Raw genomic sequence first — 21,914 nt, forward strand, 5'->3', positions numbered from 1 at the left:
CTGCCCAGCTGCATCTGGGTGGGGGAGGGGGAGGCCATGCGGCCTGAGGGAAGGGAGGCCGGAGCCCCTGCAAGAGGCAGGGGTGGAGGAGACCTGGGATGGTTTGGGCAGCCCCCCCCCCCGGGGAGAGAATGATAGAGACTGTGCTGGCTTGAAATTTAATATCTTGTGCCAGCACCATGGCCAGGAGAAGAAGGGTTGGGGCGGGGGGGAGGGGGGCAAGGTGCCCAGTCGCTGGCAGAGCGAGCTGAGCTTTTAACCCCTTTGGTGTTGAAACAATGGAAGCTGTAAAAACACTGATCCTCCTCAGCTGAGAACGGAGAGGGGACAGAGGATGGGCAAGAAGAAGAAGGCTTGAGTAGGTGAAGAAATGTCAGCAGATGAGAAGCGCCCGAGATGGAGGAGATGATTGGAGTGGCTTTGGGCCGGACTTTTTCTCTTACATGGCCACGAGATGGAACCAATTTCTTCCTTTAATGCAGAGACTGCACCTTGGGGGAGGCGGAAGCCAGGAGTGACAAAGCCATGAGGAGAAGTAGAGGGAACAGAGACTGAGGGGGAGGGTGTGGTGGAGCCCTCGGCCTTCAGCGAAGAATCTCTGTTCCTGAGCCCCAGGCCCCAGGGGAGTGAATATGGGGGGGACAGGCATCCCAAATGGTGAGAGAAGGCCATCTTCTTGGAACTGGGCGAAAAGCATTCTTAAAAGGACCTAAGAAGCAGTTTGGATCCATGGACAGTGGTGAGAGCACTGGACATGGAAGGAAGATGGTCACCATGGCAGATTTCTCTTCAAGCAGCTGCCGTGTGTGACATGGAAGCACAGAAGTTCTACTGTGTTTCCTGGGGAGGCCCATGGTGCAAGAGGGAGACTCCTCTCTCCTGATGAACTGGGGGGAGCTTGTGTGGAGGATGGTATTGGACTGAGAACAGAGTGTTAGAGGGGATTTAAGTGTTAGAGGGGTGGGGGGGAGGAAGAGTGTTTTGGAGGTGTTCCATTGTGGATTGTTGTGTGTGGTTTTTTTCTTTTTTTTCCTTTTGTGTCTATGTTGTAGATTAATAAAGTGTTGTTTTTTCCCCTCCATTCCCAAGTTGAAGCCTGCTTTGTTCTGTTTCCAGGTCACATCTCACAGTAACCATTTTGGAAATACACCTTTCATGGGGGCACTGGCACTGTGCCAGGGTCAATCCATGACACTGGGCCGTACATAAATCAGAGATAATATAAATGAGAACCAGCAGGAGCAGTGGTAGTTTGAACAGCTTTAGTAACAGTTTGAACAGATTTAGTAACAAACTGACAAGTTATATGTGCCTGTCAACAATACACAGCAGAGCTGTGTCTGTCCTTGGACTAGAACAGTTGCCATGTAAAAAATACTTTGTTTATGAAAAACCACATACCCTAAGTCCTGAAGAGACCACAAGTAAGTATTGTGTAGATTTTACACACTCAACTCACTTCACCTGGTAACAGCTTTAACAATGGGAAGACCAAAACCTCAAGTCTGTGAAGGTCTGACTCAATTCACTTCAACTGATAACAGCTTCAACAATGAGAAGAATAAACCCTCAAGTCTATGAAGGTCTGACAACAAATTGTGTAATCCTGGTGCATTGTTGTTGGCATTGTTAAGTCTGGTCTTGATACGTTGGTGTCAACATCCCTCAGGTGTAAGCGCCACACGCTGTTTCAGTCATTCTGTGTCTTTCTGTGGAAGTATGTGCAGATCTTCCTCACGGAAACAAGTAGCTGCAGCCTAGCAAGAAATAAAAGCAAAACTAGCATGAAACATTTTTAGGTTAACAGCTCATATGCTGCAGGAGTCTCAAGTTCCCACTCCATCATTGCCCCAGTTTGCTCGGCTTCCCAACTAAGAGAGTAAATGAAAGGTTCTTTACTACAATCTGTCTCACAGGTAAGAGGCTCACTATCTACAATGCTGTCTAAATCCTAGGGTTGTCCCACTGCCATGAAAAATGCACTCCAGCTGCAGTTTCAGCTTCCCTACAGCAGGTAAGAGAGCCACAGATTTCCAAGATTCAGCGAATGCAATGAATGCTGTTGGGTATTCCTGGCATCTCCTCAGGCTATGAGAACAAGACAGGAGCATCCCAAAATCTGAACCAGAGCATACTGGGCAGGAAAGGTAATTGTTCTATTGTAATCTCTCTCCAGGGAAAATCTCTCTGTCTTGTGTTTAAACACATACAGCATAAAGCACAAGTAGTCACAAGTAGTTGTAGGTTTCCTATCACCAAGCTTTCTTGGTACAACTACAACATGAAGGGTCCAGCTGCTATGAATAACTTCAGGACCAGTGGTTTGCCCAGGTTGTATCTGGTGGAAGTGCTGGAAGGGATGAAATCAGGTAAGAAATGAGACAAACCCCAGTGATGGCAACAACTTTTAGCATCAGATATTCAAGAGTACAACTAAAATTGGATGACTGAAAATTTACCTAACATTTACTGAAATGAGACTCAGTCAAAGACACTGGAGGACTTGGGAGTCCAGTTGCAGGTATAAGTCAAGTTGGGTTTGTTTTAAAAAATGTAATTGTAATATCCTAGTAAAGCCCTCATATCAATGTTTTTAGCTGCTTTGTAAGCTTAACTTTAATTTCAGATCCTAGGATGAGCTCTGTCTCAGCCTTCCTGTACACCAAAAGTAGGATGATGTAGGTCAAATCCTGCCCTCTCACTCTTGCACACTTCTTGTTTTCTTCTAGTTTTCCATTGAAGGAACTGAAGGGCATTATTTAATGCCCCACAGTTTTAACACGGGCAACAAATTCTTTTGCTACCTGAGCTGGAAGAGAATTTAGCTCTTTCTTCCAATGTTTAAGTGGCTTTCCAGTAACGTAAACAGGCAGATGTGATGGTGAACACATAAACAGGAGATCTGCCAGGAAAGCTGTTGGCATTATTGTGCCTCTCAGAGCAGAGCTCCTCTTAAGATGGCTACATCCTCCAAACATCCAGCTGGGAGCTGCAAGGATCTCTGAGCTCCTGTGTGCCTTAAGTCCCTTGAAAATGAAGGACACATCATAAAAATTCTGTTTCTGCGTGGAGAGGATTAGCAGATAACAGCATTAATGTATCCAGCTTATTAGGCCAGAAATCATCTCTTTTGTCCATAGTCAAAGGGATCAGATAATTCTTTGTGTCTGAGCAGGCGGGAACAAACAAAGGGAGAGGGGCAGCTAGGGAGAACTTACTTCAGTTGTTGGCTGCCCTACTTACAGTTTTCGGTGAAGTGGCCTGTCTTTTGGCACCAGGACTGCAGGATGACAGGGGGCTGTTTGATGTGCTCTGGCTGCCAGCTCTGCCAATCTGTAGCTTCGCTCCCAGAGCAGACAACCAATTTTTTCTTTCAGGAGAACTGTTCTCTTTATCTACTACCTCAGTGTCTTGCCCACGTGGAGATCTGCAAAGACGGGCGGAAGTTTGAATGCCTGATGGATTAGTATGGCTTCCAGAAAGGGAAGGCTCTTTTGGGCTGTGGCTGGAGCCTTCATGGTCGTTACACAAGTCAGCCAGGCTGAGAGAATCTTCATCAGAAGCTTTTTGGTCTGGAACCAAGTGACATAAATTCAGATTGGATTTCTTATCTGCATTGTCCAGTTCAGTCACACAGCTACAGCCCTGCGGACACTTCTGCCCTGCATCAGCGTCCTTGCTGCAGTCAAGCCTTCTCTTGGCACGAGTTTCAAATTGTGAGTGTAGGACTTGAGGAGGGCAAGCAGCTTCCAGGAGATCCTGGGTGACTTGAGAGACTTCTGCCAGGGCTTTTCTAGGAGAAGGAGCCTTTTTCTCCACTTCTGGAGGAGAAGAGCACGGAGTCTTTGTAACCCAGTATTTGATGGACATTTTGGAGGAAGGGATCAGCTTGGGGGACGCACAGGGGCTGGTTCCACGTGGCTTGGCTGGGGTGGAGGCTCTGGTGGTCGGAGTTTTGAGAGCGGCAGTCGCCGTGTTGGTGGGCAGCGGAAGGTCTCCGGAATGAATGGGAGAACAGGCAGCAGGCTGTGGTGAGGAAATGCGCACGCTGCCCGCTGCCAGGGCCTTGGCAAGAGTGCTTTGTGGGCTGGCTGGTGGCCCTGGGAGGGGAGAAATAAGTAGTCTGATGAGGAACACAGAACAGCAGATTAAGGACAGTCTTTTCAAAAACACCCCTTGCAACCAGGAGATGAATCAGTGCCGACCCTGTGATTCACATATACCCTTTTGAACTAAGAAGCTGTATGCATCCCTCTAATTTTGGTTAAACTGGTATAAGTCCTGTATAAAATCCTGTATTACACTGATAAAGCATAATGCAGTACATTTGTGTAATGTCCGACATCTGTCCCTTCAGCAGTGAGTGCTCTTACATGAGCTACAGCCAAAATGAACAGACAAAACCAATTTTGAATGTTCTAAGTGTATCTAGCCTTGCTGGAGGTTTACATTTTGCTTTTCCAGACAACTGCCTGGCAAAAAGGCTGGTTCCCACCTGCCCTGCACCTTTAGCAGCTCCATAACCGAGCTGATGGACAAAGGTACTGTAAGCAGGTCCCACGGCTTATTACAGTACTAAAGAAGGCTTACATTGCAATGCCCTAGCACCTGAATAAAGCTCCTAGTCAGGTGTTACTGGCTGCAGATTTTAAAGACTTTTTTAAGTGAAGGACATACTTTCATTCTCTTGTCTTTTTGCTGGAGGACTTTCTGCAATGTTGTATTAGAATTGAGACAATAGTTATTTACCACACCCAGGGAAGCTTGAGAAATTCTTCACCTACTGAACAAGGACTTAATTCCAAAGGAAATAAAATCTCTCAACAAATGATTCCCTGACAGGTATTTCACAGTGGCTTCTGAGCTCACTAGCCAAGATATAAATGCCCCTGCTTGTAAAAGAAAAATTTTGAACACTCAGAAAACACCAGTCATAGGCAGGGACATAAGGACCTCACTAACAACAGTGGGAATCCTACATAGCAAGAATCTCAGTCTGCAGCAATATTAGAGAGTGTTATTTTAATTTTTTCAGATGTTTTTATCTCCAGCCCCTTCCCACAGGGAATACATTATTAACTTTGTAAGATTCCTGCTTTCTCATTCACCTAATCCGTGGTGATGCAATTAAATGGCGTAGTGCCTGAAGTTACTCTGTGCACTTTCACTGTTGGGCACAAGAGCACTACAATTTTTGTGTGTACCAGGAGTTTAATCAAAACTCCCCTCTCTGAGCACTAGCACTGCACTATAAAGCACTCCATTAGAACAATGAGAAGTCTAGTGTGAGCAACCTGCCAGTTTCTTTACAACGCTAGGCTGTCTCACAAACAACATGTTGAGTGAGCACCTACAGGCCTGGTTACATACTATACTAAAACTCTTCTGATCCTTTCACTGTATTATCTAACAAGTACCCAAATACAAGTACTGCATCAGAATACAAGTACTGCATCCAAAATACAAGTGCTGCATCAGAACAAAATTGAATAGGATCCCATATTAAAGATTCCCACTACAAATAACTTCAACACAAAAAATAGAGTTAAAGGCTCCTTTCCTGGTAAGATATGCTACTTCATAACAACTTGCTTCAATCTGGGCTATGCAAATATAACTGCCAAGATTTCTTCTCCTAATCTTTGGTTTAATGAGCATTTACAAGACAATAATAACTCAGCTGGGAAATTAGTTGCTCTCAAAAATCTAAGCTCCTAGAGGGGAAGAAAACAGCAAGCTCAGCACCTCTTGATCCATAATGACTATGACAAATTCATTTAGCAGAAATATTGCATGACTAGCTGGGTATGAGCACTTTGAATCCCAAACTGGTCTGGAAGTTATGCTGTGGACACACTGGATAATGGAAAAAGAATTATCCTGGGAGTAGGATGAGTGTCATCCAAGAAGCAAACACAAATTTGAGATTAGGAATATGAAGATCAGGCTTTTTTTTTTTTTTTTTTTTTTCTAAGACTGCATGCATGATTCAGGTTCCTACCAAGCCAGTTTGAAGCTGTTTCCATTTATGCTGCCACTGCACATGGTATAATACTGTAAATACCTGCAGTCAACCTACATCACACCAAAGCAGGTTATTTTGGATGTTTCCGACCTTCTCTGCCACAAATCTTCTAGAGTGGTATTATCAATTTCCAGATTTAAGATTCACAAATTTTCTATACACAGGCCTGCTCCAGAAATTTGGTTACACAAAACCACAGAGAAAATAGTACAACTTAAAGAAACCACGGAAGTAATTGCCAAATAGGAAACTCTGCTTATTACACTTGATGATATAGGTCAACAATCAATACACAACCTCAATCTCCTAATTTGTTCGTCAGAAATGCGTGGGGAACTACCTAGATTCATCCCAGCAGGTCTGAAATAGTCCTCTGCTTGCCAGCTCTGAATTAGTCTCTGCAGATAACTCCTATATTCTAACAGCACGTGTTTTGTGTTCAAGAGCCAAGGTCAGCAGGAAGCCTGCTCTTGTGTTTGCAGTGTCTGTGTACTTCCTCTTCCCTCCTGTGTTACTTTAATGCAGCAAGAGCAAGGAGAAATAAGTATTTTTTTCTTTTTTTTTTTTTTTGCCAAACCTGACTTATAAAATTTTCATGTATAAGATACTTTAGATCTCATGGTTTTGGTCTAAATCTATGCTTATTTCTGTTTTTCTGGCACTAAAACACGAAGGTATTTTTGAGCACTCTCTGAGGGCTCAAAAAACAAAACAATTTGCACACACAAAACAATTTTGCACACACAAAACAATTACCAGCTATGTAGTGGTCCTGGCACTCTCCCTCCCATTGTCCTGCAAACTTCCTGCTAGACTTGTTACTCATGGCGAAAGGTTAGAGGTAATGTTATCCCATTAGTGGGATTTGGAGACCTTCAGCCTTTATTTGTGCTAGCCAAGAAGAAATGCATTTAGAGGGTGGCTCGAAAAGATAGGTGGAATGCAGGAAGTCACAGCAGCAGCTGCTGGAAAGCTATTGTATTCTTAGTTTCAGAGCTACTCTGCAGAGAAGCTCATCTTACTTCACTTTGGGGAGAGGGCAGTTCTCCTCCTTTCACCTGTCTACTGCAACGAAATGCAGGTAACAGACAAATCACAGGTAATATTATGATCAGGGTTCCTTTCTTCTCCTCTAAGGTACTACCTGCTTAGTGACTTCCTTCTCTACACATCTGCTTGCTAGCTCAGAACATGCTGCACAACTTGTCTGAGTGCCCAGGCTTTGTACAAAGGTACTGCATTTGTTCACTAGACTTAACAGATTAATTCTGGGGCATTACAATCATCATGATTGTCTACACGGTTTTTTTAAAGTACCTTCACTACACAGCATTTCATTTGGCTGTATGTGGTCAGTACCACTGACTGAAGCTGAAGAAAGAGAGACAATACTGATAACTGCACCTGAAAAATTACTCTGTGCACAGTTCAACTATAGGCAGAAACAAACAGGTCAGAGTTCCAAGGCTCTCCATGTGCTGTCAGCCCTTTGCTGGGTAAACTACCAAACTAGAAAAAGCATATGATCTTATTGCTCTCAGTTAGTATTTGATAGGAAAATAAAAAAAAGTGAGTTGTTGCTACAGTGACATCTCCTTAGGCTGTTCAATTATCAAACTCTGCTGAAACCCACTGAAGACCTGGCTGCCCAACAAGCTGTGTCAATGAATATCTGCTTTGCAGTCTGGCCATACAGACTTTGCCATGCTTGTAAGCTACTTCAGGCAGCTTGTCCTGTTGATGGCAGAAGTATTCACAAGTAGAAGTTCTTGTCTGGCTATATGAGTAATTGCCTAATATGAGAAAAACCTCAGAAGGCTAATAAGACAAGTCAAAGGCTTTTGTTGGTACAGAGAACCAACAGACAAAATTCAGCAGCCATGTTGCAGAGCAAGATATCTCAGCTCAGGGGGCTTACCTGCTCCATGTTGTTGTTTTGGTTTCTTCTGAGTGACCCAGCCCACCAAGTTGGCTTTCCTTGATCCTGATTTCTCTTCCTCAGGACAACGTTGTAAACGCCAAATCCTCACAGTGTTGTCATCAGAGCATGTAGCAATCTAAGTATAAATTTGTGTGTTAGAGTAACCAGGGCACATCCTATGGATCACTGGCTGAGTGAACCAGGGCAGCTCCCTCCAACACACAACACCAGTATGAATGATGGTGTGAAGCTTGGCTGAAGGGGTACAAGACTGACCATTAAACAATGAAAACAAACCCAACTCTGTTTCATTACTGCACCAGGCAGGAGTATTTGTTTTAAAGCAGGCAAGGCTGCTGCACCCATATCTTTCTGATACAGAAATCTCAGCCACCACCAACCATTTGCTTTGCATGGCTATGTAAGAAACACTGCTCTGCTCAGGGCATGGCACATTTTGGGATTTCAAACCCTCGTTAGACAAAAGCAGCCATGATCCTTTGTGCACCTGCATCTTAATCTGCCTCTTTTGCTGAGGACGTCTTCTGCTTGGGGACAAACATTTTGCAGTACACCAAGAAGGTGACATTGGATGGCTGCTGCATGAGCTGTGCTATCTCTTCAGAGTCAAATGTCAGCACAATCTGGCAGAGAACCCAACTCTGCCAGGAACACAGCTCTAGAGCCCTACTGCAGCATCATGTGCTCCAAAAAGATCTCTGGAATCCTGGCCAAAGGAGCAGCACCCATCTAACCCACACTTTATGGCTGTCTTTAGGCAGATTAGCTGGCGACTCAGCAAGGAATCAATCAGTAGAAAGAAAAAGGAAATGCTGTGGTGAAAGTTCATAGCGATCAGTATGGGGCAAGTGTCTACTCTGACTTTTGTCACACCAATGTTGTCCCTACCAAAAGCAATCTTGCTCCTCAAATCACATGAAGCAGCTTCCTGACCTGTCTTAGCTCCATATTTTTCACTTTTCCTCATGCTTTGGCATCTGAACAATGGCTGACTATTTCTTCCCTGTGTCAGTAACAATGTGAAAGGCTGAATTGGTCTGCATTTCCAACACACCACGATCAGGATGCTGGGCTACCTCTAGATCACAGATTTCATCTGAAATGCCAGTTCTCATATTATGCATCTTACACGAGAACAATTCCTGATGTTTCCCTGCAAGACTCCCACCTTCCTACACTGTAATGCTTTTCTGAAGCTCTGGTGCTGCAATGGAAGCTAGGGAAAGAAGCTGACTTCTTCAACATTGTGGGGTGGAAGAAACTCTGGCTATCATTAAGACACTGCTTGGGATTTTTCAGGGTTATTTCTAGTTTTGAGCTAGGCCAAACATTTGAACTAACTTCCTGCTTCTGTTGTTTTCCTTTCAGTGACACCTGGTGCATAACTACTGACCCAATTTCACTGGAGGCTCTTTTTGTCATAAAAGCAGCTCTGATTTTGAAAAGAGGTCACAATGAAAAGAGTCCATATGTTTTTAAAGGGCATTCAAAACTTCTTGCCACTCTGTACAAGACTAGCAGATGTATCAATGGTCAGAGGGAAAGGAAGATGTGAATATGGAACAAAAAAACAAGCCTTTGGCTTATGAAAGCCCTGATTAAATTATTTCATAGTCTTGTCTCTTATACATAGTATCAAACTCTCATCAGGAGAGGTCTTTTCTCATTTTCAATTTCTTAGGATTTCTCAATTAGCCAAAATTATTTGAAAATATCTGATACATTGTGCTAATATGACATGGTTTTATTACTGTCTCCTAAATGAACATTTAGAACTGATTGACTAAAATTTTCCTCCCAAAAAAACAAATGCTGTTGTCACATCACATCTATTGTTTCCCAGTAAAAACCATTTTGCAGAAGACAAACCTTAGTGAAGTCTGAAGGGCACCAAGCAATGGAGGTAACTTCCTGAGAGTGACCAAGGAGTATCCATGGAGGAAGGCTGGGCTCAGAAACCTTAAAAATTTCACAGGAAAACAAGCAAACAGTCAGAATGCACACAGCCTAATATACGTCTCCAAGAAAAACCCCATGTCCCACCTGTGAAGCATGTGGATACTTCCCATCTTTCCTGTCTTGCATAAATCAAATTATCTCAGCCTGTCATCATGAGGCAACAGCTGAGGAACTCCTCAGCAGCAGTTCATGTTAACACTTGTTCAAGTCCTGCTACACACAGGAATTCTGCCTCCAGAGCTGACAGCCCAGACCATGAGACAAGCATTTTAAGTACCTCTACCTGTTCCAGGTGAGATGCTGGGAGGTTCATATTTTGAATCGGGTTAGGCAAATATATTCTGCTGCAATTTTACCAATGTCCCAATCACAGGTCAATGGTTTATTAAAAAAATGAAAACATTGCCAACAAAATCTCATAGATGACCTTCCAATGGCTTCAAAACCGGCATTTGTGAAACTGCCAAGTGCCTGTTCCTTCTCCAACCAGCCAGCTGCAGCAGAGACCCTCTTAAGAGTCCATAGGAAAGCTCTCTCAATCACTCACGTTCGTTCAACTGATCTCAATTTCTCTCACACTCTTCATAAAAATCTTTCTCCTGTTCTACAGTACTGCTACTTATCTTTGACTCCTGCTCCTGTAAGTGACAGACAGAGCTGAAGTGGCCCAAAGGAGAAAACACACACACACACTCCGATTCTATCCAAGTTTTGCTTGCTTTCAGCAGGCAATCCTTTCTGGAACTGTGAGTCACCATCATTGATGTGACATTACAGGGGAGATTTATCAAGGGGATTTAGATAAGGTTTAGATAAGGGAATGAACAGATCTTATACTGTCTGGGAAAAGGAGTAGACATTATATATAGGTTTCAAAGGAAGATGCAAGACTTTGGGGAAGGCTACTGATTTACATTTTTCTCTTGTAGATCATCCACAACAGCCTGCAAAACTGCAGCTTCAGAACTTAAGTTGTTTTGATACAAACATGTTCATCTTAACAGGACCCTTTTTTCCCCCTGGCATGATAGAGGCAATTACTTGACTAAATATCCACTAAATGCCTTGGTCAGAGCATTCCTTTCACTGCCAAAACATGCAATGGAAATTAAATCCTTATTTAGGGAATAAACAGGAGATCTTTGTGCAGAGAACACCTTCACTTACAGTTAATAGCAGTCTTGCTATTATACATTCATAGCAGCCAAAACAGTGGTCCAGTAACCACTGATTGCTGGAAGGAAAGCAGAAGAAGGGAATTACTCTTTCTAGGACACGGTGGTTTTACACTATAGCAGTGTAAATTAAAGGAACTATACCCAATTTATATTCCTGTGAAGTGAAGAAGAGTGCAGAGTTATGGCTGTGTCCACTGTGTTTGGCAGAAGACTGTCAGGCACTCTGCATGTTAAGTCAGGATTAGCCACAGCACAGGCGGCTTTTTGTGCCTGAATTGACAGGATATTGTTGGGGAAGTGAGGCCTATTGTGGCAAGGTTAAAAAGAGAAACCTAGGAAATGAGACCTTTTTTAGTTACTCTCCTCACTGGAAACAGCTGTTACATCCATTTTCAAGATGCAGCCTAAAATGGTGTCTATGGTTTTGTGCACCATATGATACAGAATCCCCTCCGTTCCAGGACTGGGACACACCAAAGCAAAACTTGATATGGTTTCCTGAGAATGATCCACATCAAAGGATTGAAAGAACAATGGAAGCACAAATCTACAAATGGCATTGTTTTATTACCAGGAAGGTACCTCAGATAGGCACCATTTTTGTGAAGAAAAACCTCTTTGCTCTTCAGCTTGTATAACCTTATGGTTGTTCAAGAGTGAGAGTTCATTAATTGATGAACTTTTAATTAAAAGAAAAACCAAACCATACACAATAAAAGAAGTGTTCATTGCCTGGAAGTGACATATATATGAAAACAGACTGAAACAGCATCCTTGTCAGCAATAACTTCTATCCACAGTGCTTCTCATCCAAACACAAACGTAGCACTGCTGTAAAAGTTTCTCAAAGAAGTCATCTAAGTACAAAAGGTCTTCCTCTGCATTTTATTCCTCTCCAGATACAGAAAGAGCTCTTCATTAAGGTCATTATAACATTATCTGTTAACTACTCATGCATAATATAACCACGGTTTTCTTCACAGCATAGTAAATCCTCATGCCATGAAAAGATACATACGTTTCAGTCAAATCTGTCAACATTTAAATTAAGAAGCCTCTGAATACGACAGATCTTGAAAGAGACAAATACACTGGAAGTCCCACTTTCTAATATGACTATGGTATTAAAATAAAAAAAATTGATAATTCATTTTATAAATATGCAATACGATCTGTCACTCATATGTGATAGCAACAGAAGCCTTCTGTACATGAATACATTTTAAATGTGCTCAAATGCTTAAATTTTGAGGTATAATGACATCCTTGAATGCTCCCAACTGAGTCCCAGCCTAGTTCCAGGAAAGTATCAAAACAATGAATGCAAAATGTGCAACTCAAGCTCACACAGGCATTATTGCTGAATTTGCGCAGAACACAAGGAAGGTTAAAATTACACCATTTGGCACAGTAATCCTGCTACCACACTCCTGCCTCCACTGAGTGAGCAACCCAGCTGCTTCCAAGTGTTCTCCAAAATAAAGAGGCTACGTGCTCAAACCACAACCTCAGCAGGCTGACCCTCTCCTCTGAAAGGTTTGTATTTTCCTTTCAAACTCATTGTGAAATGGATGGATATATCAACATTCCCTGAAAGTTATCCCAAAACTTTAAGAGGCAGTCACCTGTGGTTTCTGTCTATTCTACTTCACTAAGGGCACTTATGAGGAACATGAAGAACATGAAGAACAGAACTTAAGGCATGCCTTATTCTGAGGTGCCTGCTACTATCTTGGTGACATTTCCTACACGTCATGGCAAGATGTTAAGTGACAAAGACCCTGAGCTGTCAGACAGTGCTTTGGAATTTTGCTGAAGGCTCTGGCTGAGCCCTTGCTGTAATACAAAGGCTTTACTACTGTAAATTAAGCATGAGATAAAGCTATGTCTGAAGCAGGAGCTGGAAAAGGGAGAGGTGGAGGGAAAGAGTGCCCTTTAAAACAATTAAACTTTTAGGTTTCTGCTAACGTGCTCCACTGCTAACTATGAACTGACACCTGTCTGTCTACTTGTCATAGCTGCCTGAATCAACAGGACTGAAAGAAGATTTTAATGCCCATTAAAACCAGATTAAGAACAGCAATTTGCAATAAGCAGCAGTGATGAGAGACGTACTGATGGCAGGAGGTTAGCTCTGTTTTACATTAAGCAATTACACGAAGCCTTGACAGCAACATACACACTCCAGGCACAACATGCCAGGAGCTAGCCCCACGCTGCTTTGGGTAGGATTGGGAAGCAAGGAGTGTTCGATGTGAACATGAAAAGCAAAAGCAGCTCCCCCATTGCCTCACCTTCCAGATGTACACGTTGCAGTCACTTGAGCCACTGAGCAGGAACTGGTCATCTGGGCTGGTGCTGGATTTGATGTAAAAGGTTGAATTCCGGTGTCCACTGAAAACTGCCACTGTGAAGAGAAAATAAAATACAAAAATAAGTAAAATCCCCACTAAATGCATAGCCCTGGAGTCAGTTGTGCAAGGAAGGCTGATCTTACAGGCTTTTCCTGCCTAGCCACATATCCTTTGGAGAAAGTGGTTGCACTGCTCCCTTGCTCTGAGGCTCTGGCAGCAGGAAGTTTTGATTATTCATCTGGAGCCCTTCAGGCTTCCCAAACAAACCAATGGCAGTTTCATTAAAGTTCTACCCTGACCCACATCACAACCAGGCTCAGCCCTCACCTGGGCTGCCCCTCTCCTCTGGTTCAGGTTCCCTGCCTCTTCCTCCCTCAGCCGCCATCACCAGTCCCGCAGCAAGAGCCTTCTTCCACACAGGTGGCAACAAAGGCACTGGCTGCTCCTTCCTCTCACTGCCAGCAGCTTTATTTCATCGATAAAACTTGTATTTTGTCAGTCACGTTCTCCTGTATTTAAAGCCTTAGTAGTGTTTGCTAAAGCCTTGAAACCATCACCCCAAATGGCCGACATTCCCCCACCACAATGGCCTTCCGCTGGCACAAGAGCCAAGTGTGATCTGGAGTGCTTGGCTGCACCATGTCCTTTCCCCTCATGGGGCACAGAGCACAAGTTTCCCGGGGTAGCCCCAGGCTGGGCTGGCACTTCAGCCCTGTTTAGTAGAGGCTCTCACAGAGGAAACACCCCACAGACGAAGAGGACATGTGACTGCCTTCGGTGGCCTTTAAAGAGTTGCAAGACCCCAAAATACCCTTTGATTCTTTTTGCCCACAGCTCTCCCAGTGCAGTGACCATCAACAGCGAATCCCTTGCTAAACCAGGCAGCAAGTGCTGTTACAGGAGGATTTCCTGACCAACTGGATCTGCCTCAGTGCTGGATGAGAGCAGCTGCAGCTGCGGTGAGGGCGGCCCAAGGGCGGGCAGGCACTGCCCTCTGCGGGAGCTGCACGCTGCGCTCCGAGGAGCTCCATCCAGCTGGAGCACGGGGCTGCTCGCCCTGGCTGCACACACAAGGCAAGAGCTCCGTGAGGAGCCAGGGGCTGCGCTGGCCAGAGCTGCTCCTGTGAGGGACAGGCCAGGCAGCCCACCCCCACAGAGCAGCCAGCAGCACCCGGGGTTAACCTCAACAACCAAGCTATTAATATTTACTACTCGCAACACTTCTGCGCTCTGGAAGCATTCCCACCCACCAGACTGCCTTCCTGAAGAGCAGACAGAAGGACACATTGTTCATTTAATTTCAGTTAACTGAGAGACTGAGAAATGGCAATGGAAAATAAATTACGTGTCTGGCTGGAATGCATCTAACAAGTTTTGCCACCGGCCTGTGGCAAAGCAGCTTCGTGCACCAAAGGCTCAGGGCCATCTTGTGCATGTAAAGGTCACAGCTGCAGAGCTGAAGGAATCCGAAAGGATGAAGCACCTCAGTATGCAAGGGATCCTTTCTTCCAGAAACCGTGGTATAAGTTAAACTGAAAAGACACCTTAAAATATCTGAAATTATCAGGTGATCACTTTCAGTGGATTCATATCTAAAAGTCTGACAAATCCGTGACTGCCAGTAAGCAGAGGATTCAAACTTCCTTCAGGCTGGAGAGCAGCCATTCCTCACTGGATAACTAGAGCTAATATGCAAACTACCATCAGTCTCTGTCTGGGTGAACCAGTATCTACTATTAATTTCATGTGGATGGCTTAACACAAAATGTGGATCTGTCCCGCATAGCTTTAGAGATAGGAGCATGGAATAGGTTTCCTTCGTGTTGAACCTGGTCCCTGTCTCTCTGTCAGAGGAATTACCTTTCTACACTCTGTATCATCTATACTTTTTGCAGCTATTTCCACAGATATCATGCTTACCTGGAGTGGTCCTTAAACTTGTCATATTGAACATGTAGATATTGTCATCAGTGCAGTTAGCAAACAGATTAGCACCAGTGGAATCCAAAACCAGGCTAGAATATCCTACAGAGAAAGAGAGAAGTTCTTCAGAAGAGAAAAAATTGGAAAAGAGACATTCTCAAAAAAATGCCCAGAGAAGGAAATTTGGAAAGGATCTGTAAAATGTATGAGATTGTCATGGTAAAGTTTCTATGTTTGACAGAGCATTTGCTGAAGAAGAAATGTTTCTAGAATAACATCTACATTTTCTCATGACAATTCAGGGTGGTATTTAGAAAGGAATTGCACCTTCAAAACAGGCAAGTGATTTATTTGATAGCTTCAAACAGATAACAGGAACAACAAATTGCAGAAGCAGAGACCAAAAATAAAGAGAAACCCTCATGCCTTGGTAGAACACGCCATTCTCTGATTTGTTAGTGATTCAGGCTCAATAAAAATCTTTCCCTGCAGGCAAATTATTTCACAACTACCTTCTTGGGAGTGACACTGACCATTACCACATTGATCAGACAAATCAGGAATTACTGCATTGCATCATGGCATCGTAAGGCATTAAAAGTACAAAGAAGAAACATGAACAAGTGTGCTATCATTTTTGACAACAGTTACAAGAGGTGATAATATAAAACCCCAGTCCATTCTGCTGTCTTTGCAAGATACAATGCAAAGAAAATTCAATCTGAATTTTACTCATGTATCAAATTGACTAGCTAAATTCCTCATCAAGAGCTCTACTGTTCCTCCACTCTGTTTACGAAAATGCACTGCTGAAGCTTCTGCACATTTTTATTATTGGTGCAGTGATATAAAAGTCAGGCATGTTCACTCTTCAACTTGAAAATTTGATATTGGCAATCAAAATACCCTGCAGAGTTTGCCAGTCTGATTAACAATTGGCTATAAAGATAAGAAATGTCACTGATAGTACTTCTTAAATTCACTCTGCACTGTAACAAATCCATGTCCAGTGCTTACCAAGCTTGCGAGTGCTGGTTCCAGGGTAGCAGAAGGACCTGACGGGCAGCGGGTCCTGACGGAAAGCAGCATAGTTTCTGCGCAAGTCCCACACTTTGATCACACTGGAATAGAAAAGCACGAGTGTCTTCAGCTTCCTAATTTCCCTTTCCATGCTGATAAAGCCTTTTAAGAGCACAGAAATCAATTGCTCTTGACTGAGGAGTATCCAGTGCTAAGGAGACAACAGCTGAGCAGGAGCAGAGCAGAGCCGTACTGAAAGCCAAACAATTGCTCTGCTGGCCATGGGCGAGGAGGCAGCACTCCCTTCTGTAACCAACTCGAGACAGAACAAGAGCCTAGAAGCCAACTTCCTTCAACTAGTAAAAGGAAACACATGGGTGCACTTATACTTCTGACAAGTAGTTTTAGTTTGTAGTTTTAAAAATTAAGTCTTCCAATTTTTTTACTTGCTCTTTGGGAGCAAGTCTCTGTCATGAACCACAGGTAGGACAGTCAATCTTATCTGCCTCAGAAAGGCTCTGACCACATGGAACCTGCTAAAGAACCGAGTCCAAGAGGATCATTTCCATGCTGATCATTAAGACAGTCTGCTCAAGCTCCAAAATGCTGCAAGGGATCTGGCACCTAAGAGAATGCATCTTTTGTAACTCAAAGAAACATTTTCTCAAGCATGCCTACACATGTCCAGGCCCTGACCACCCACTCACATCCATAAAGGCTCTCTAACAATAGTCTTTGTGTGGTCTCATAGGTTCATGAGAATAGAGTGAGAGAGGGAAGAATTGCTTTAATTCTGCCCCATAGCTAAGACTAAAATGAGCATTTACCACATACCACAGTTTGTCCAGTACTGCAATCTCCAGTAAGGAAGTAAAGCCAATGCAAGCTGGCAGCATAGCTGTTGATTCCACCTAGCAGTAGCTCTAGGCCTTGTTGGCCACTGAGCCATCTTAGAGAGAAATATCTCCCAATCTTTTTATGCCATTGAGCACACAGAATAGACAGGAAAGCAGGCATCCTCCCTCCTTACCCATCAACAGCTCCTGCAGAGATAAGAGTATGCTCATCCTGAAGCAGCACCACAGTTACACTCTGCTGGAAATCCTTAAAAAGAAGAAAAAAGAACTTTATTTTCTTTTAAGGTCAGCAAGATCTTGCTGCTTAGTTCAAGGCCATGTGAATGCCAGGAAAACCTCCTTCTAGCCAGGCAGCAGAACATAGAAACAGCAGATGTCATTTAGGACACAGCAATGCTTTGTACACTCCTACCAGTGAAATTGCCACTGAGAGATAAGTGTTTGGGCAGCAGTTTGAGATTACATCTTTCAGCTCACAGATAAGAGAGCTGCCTTCATCCGAAAGTTTCATAGATTAAAAATGATCAGGTCTTACTCCAGTAAGGCAGTAATGTGCCTGGTCAAATTAAAGGAGAAAAAAAGGACAGAAAAAAATGTACAACTCCATATCTCTCCCCTCAAAAAGGGAATGCTGGCCACTCCGCTCCTCCCTGGAGCGGAGGGGAAAGAAGATGTATTTTCACATAGCATTTGCCCAAAGTTGGCTTTTATGGCACGTGGGTTGTTAACTAAACAATGTCTAAAATTAGCCATTGCAAATGACCATGACAAAAAACCCTACCTGTGCAAAGATAAATGGAAGCATTTACCACATACAAGCCACATATTTCTCACTATATTTACTTAGGAAGAATTCTGTGAATTCACTGTCCCCAGAAGAGACATTTTGTTTGTTGCCCAGATACTCACCACCAAGGGAGCAAGTCCTCTCAGGTTCTGCCTCTTCTTTGGTTTGGAAGGAGTCTGCCTGTCAGCCATGTTGTGTGCTCCACTGATTTGATTCACCTGCCTGTAAAAGCCATCTGAAAGAAATCAAAGACATCTCAATTAGCAGTTTACCTGCAATTTTGCTATCGCTTTAATAAAACAGGCATCAGCTTGGGCTTAGACTTAAAAGGTGGCTTAGGTTAACCTTTAAAATCATTACTGTATTCTGAAAACAAAAATTACTTACATACAAAACCAGTGAGAAGAACACAGTGCAAAAAACTAGAGGTCAGTGTAGCATGGACAATGAAACCAATCTAGGCAGGCTGCCTTTGGAAATTGTTACCCCTTGGCCTGTTTTTCACTTGCATCCTGGTCTGGAGTGTTCAACCCACCTCATCCCAAGCAGAACTGTGCTCACTGGAAGACTTCCAGTGCTTTTCTACTCTATTTTATAATTTCCAGTTTGGCTTTTTTTCTTGTTACCTTATGAAACGTATTGTCTTACTGGATGGAGTAAGGCAACTTTTATACTTTTTTTCCTCTACACCTTCCACTTGAATCATGTGGAGTCAGTCAACTTTTCCTTCACTTGCCTGTTTGAAAAGCCAGGGAACCTGATACAGATGGAAGAGCAAGACATTGTTCAGGCAAAGAAACTGCTGTGGCAGAGCAGAGAACTGGGAAATGGCATAAGGGGAAGGGCCTGGAGAAGGAAAAGCTCCAGGAAGCAGAAGAGTAGAATGAGCTCACATATTTATAGTAGGTGCTCCCACAATATCTTCAGCTGCTACCAGCACTCACAAGCTCTTTTTTTCTACACTTTCTGCCTTCCTTCCTACTCTGGCAGGAGCCTTTCCAGCTTTTCCTCACCCCTCTGGATGTCTGTGACCTAAGCAATCTCTCCTATCTCATCTGCTTTTGCACCGCTCTAGCAGAATGCATTCTGTACAGCCTCACCTCCTGACCTACACACAGGGAATTATCAAACCAGCCTGTGGTTTGATGCTGCACATCTGGGACTGCTGCAAAGTGGAGAAATGTATTACACATAGATAGCAGAGATACCTATTCCATCCTCTTACAGTACCTAAAGCACTATAGTTATCTGAGAATCCTCTGCTGCCTACATTGTAATCAAAACCATCAGCCCAACAAGCCCATCTGAGCAGTCCTTTTACATGAGATACCAAGCTTTTTTGATACATATCTGAAAGTTTATTTACCTTTCTTGTTGCACCTGGTATCCCAAACCAGGATGTTTCCATCTCTCCCTCCAGTACAGAAAACAGCTGAGAGAAAAAAAGTGTTATTAGCTTCCAAAAGCATTTATTCAATTAACTGAATGCAGTACAATGCCATCTATATACTTCTGGCTCTTCTGTCCCAACACCTGGGTTGCCAGTCCTGGAAATACAAAACTCAGGCCATTGTTTTGCCATGCTTTTTGACTTGTTTCCTTACTCTTACTATCCTTTTCTTATTCCCACTACAGAAACCAGCTTATGGAAAGCATATTCACACACTTGGGTATGGAAGCAGATATCCTATCTTATCTTTGCCCAAGACCAGAAATGTGCAGATTTTAGCATCAGGACCCCATCAAGTTCCAACTAGACAGTTTTGCTTTCCTGGCTGGGTCACTGCTCAGGCCTGTGCTATTGGTACCTGTCAGCTTCCAAAGCCCTTTTTTAGCCCTTAAAGTACTTTGCCTGGGGTAAAGAAGAAGGGAAAAACAGACAACAGGCAATATCAACATTTACCTTTCTCAAATCTAGAAAAGGCAACTGACTTGAGGCTACACTGGTGACCTTTGCATATGCCAAGAAGCTCGCCAGCTCTCACATCCCACACCTTGGCTGTCTGATCTCCTGAAGCAGTGACCTTCAGAGGAAAAAATAAAAAGCTTAAGTCATTTTCTGTACACAGTTGCCAAAGCATTAAAAAAAAAAGTCAGATGGCAAAAGACTGCTTACAATCCTGTGTTCCCCTGGCACCCAGGCAAGGTCAAATACAGCATTTGAGTGAGCCTGCCATTCTAACAGGAAAACAAAAACGAAGATTAGTTCTGTGCATCACAGGATGGTATTTTGCAGAAGACTAAATGACATCAGACACTGAAATCAGAAAGCTTGTCAACAGTTTGCCTTAAGCATGAAAGACAATACAGAATAATGCATCTACTACTGCTGATTTAAAAGAGTGCATTCAGGCTGCTGCTTTGTAAAGAAGACTCTGCAAAGTTTGTGGAAGGAATAAAGTACTGCCTACAATTTACGTTTTAAGGACTTGCAAAAAGCTCTCATTGATTCCAGCAAATCCCACATTTGCCACATCAAATGAAGATCACTTTCTATACAACATTTACCCTTAAAGATGAGCTTGCTGGTGGTCTGTGCTTCAGTATCATACAGTCTAACAAACCCTTCTTCATTTGCAACTGCCAGGACGTGCTCCAAATTTGGGGCTGAAAAGAAATGGAAACATATTATGTTATGCAGCTAACACAAAATCATGCCCATGCTCTTTGTGAAAGCCAGAGATGCTTTAAATAGGGAATGCAGCAAACATAAAACTGTAAAATAAACAGCATTTACATAGCAACCTAAGTGTTAAAATACAGAAATACTGGCAAGCATTTTTTCTAGATGCTCCATTCAGGAATGACTATACATGGGCAATCAAATGGCTCCAGAAGCAATTTTTGAGATGATCCCTCTTTCACCAGCTATAATAGTTTTCTGTATCTAGAGTACCTATCATCTACAGCCTCCAGCATTTTCCATGATCTGACTTGAAAAAGCAGGAAGTCACCTCAGAGAAATATAAAAGGTCATGCCAAAACGAGAGTACAATGAATGAAGAAGCTTTGCCCTAAAGATCCAGGAGCTTCATTGCTTACTCCTTTCCCCCATCATGGGGAAATGCTGTGTGTAACTGCCTGGTAACATCCACTCACCTCTGACTTCTACCTAATGTTCTCCACCCTATTATAGCTTTTATATATTGTGAACAAAGCCCAGTTTTTCACCTGTGTAGCCTCACACTGTCACCAAGAGGACACACCTTGAAACACACACAGATGAAACAAAGAGACACTAAAATAAATGCTTTACAGTTGCTTATTTGTATTCCATCAGTATCTAGGTGCACCACGATCCAAAGTTTATCACGTGTAGGAGCAAGCACACTGCAGGAGTAAGCTCACTTTAAAACAAAAAACTGCAGACAACAGAGCCCATACCCTGGGCCCCACCAAAGGTCTTTCAGGAGGCGACTTTACCTGTAGAAAAAGCGCAGCCGAAAGGAGGGACCGGCGTTCCCGTTTCCCCGTAAGACAGGTGGTCATCTTCTTGGCTGCACTGGTAGCTCTCCAAGAGATGATGCAGGGGAAGCGCTGAGGACCGACCTACAAGGGGACAGACAGACCCTTAAGCGCCTCAGACACCACAGGCTCGGGCGCCACGAGCCGCGAGGCGGCCGCCGCGGCTGTGCAGGCGGCCGGGGACGGATGGGGACGGGAGGGCGTGCGGAAAGGCGCGGCAGTGGCGGCGAGGCCGGCGGTACTCACGGGCGGGCGCGACAGCGCGGCGGAGCAGCGCGCGGCACAGCATGGCCACGGAGACGCGTTCGCGTTAGGGGCGCGCTGCGCCAGCTCCCGCCAAACCACCAGCCCGCCAAATCCTCCGCGCGCCCTCATTGGTCGCGCAGCGCGGCGCCCACCTCCTC

At 43.8% G+C, this 21,914-nt stretch overlaps 1 protein-coding gene across 1 annotated transcript; it reads right to left on the reverse strand.

Annotated features, from left to right (window-relative positions):
- Positions 1-1,690: 1,690 nt before the first annotated feature.
- Positions 1,691-21,808, reverse strand: DTL (denticleless E3 ubiquitin protein ligase homolog). Its single transcript, XM_041477155.1, has 15 exons — positions 21,757-21,808; positions 21,469-21,594; positions 20,554-20,652; positions 20,162-20,223; positions 19,949-20,069; positions 19,412-19,477; positions 18,168-18,280; positions 17,432-17,505; positions 16,399-16,502; positions 15,379-15,483; positions 13,399-13,511; positions 9,837-9,926; positions 7,944-8,082; positions 3,235-4,100; positions 1,691-1,750 (listed from the first exon to the last, which is right to left on the reverse strand). The coding sequence occupies exons 1-15, from the start codon at positions 21,797-21,799 to the stop codon at positions 1,691-1,693; spliced, it is 2,181 nt and encodes a 726-aa protein (XP_041333089.1). The 5' UTR covers positions 21,800-21,808.
- Positions 21,809-21,914: the final 106 nt, after the last annotated feature.

This window comes from Pyrgilauda ruficollis, unplaced genomic scaffold (assembly GCF_017590135.1).
Source record: "Pyrgilauda ruficollis isolate IOZ18807 unplaced genomic scaffold, ASM1759013v1 scaffold4, whole genome shotgun sequence".
NCBI lineage: Eukaryota > Metazoa > Chordata > Aves > Passeriformes > Passeridae > Pyrgilauda > Pyrgilauda ruficollis.

Bases quoted from the DNA above. Each gene is read 5' to 3' on its own strand.
- DTL (XM_041477155.1), bottom strand. From the start codon at position 21,799: ATGCTGTGCCGCGCGCTGCTCCGCCGCGCTGTCGCGCCCGCCC. The intron at 4,101-7,943 runs GTAAGCCCCCTG...CTCCCCTCCCAG, and splicing joins AAAACAACAACATGGAGCAG to GGCCACCAGCCAGCCCACAA. The intron at 1,751-3,234 runs GCAGCCAACAAC...GCTAGGCTGCAG, and splicing joins CACCGAAAACTGTAAGTAGG to CTACTTGTTTCCGTGAGGAA.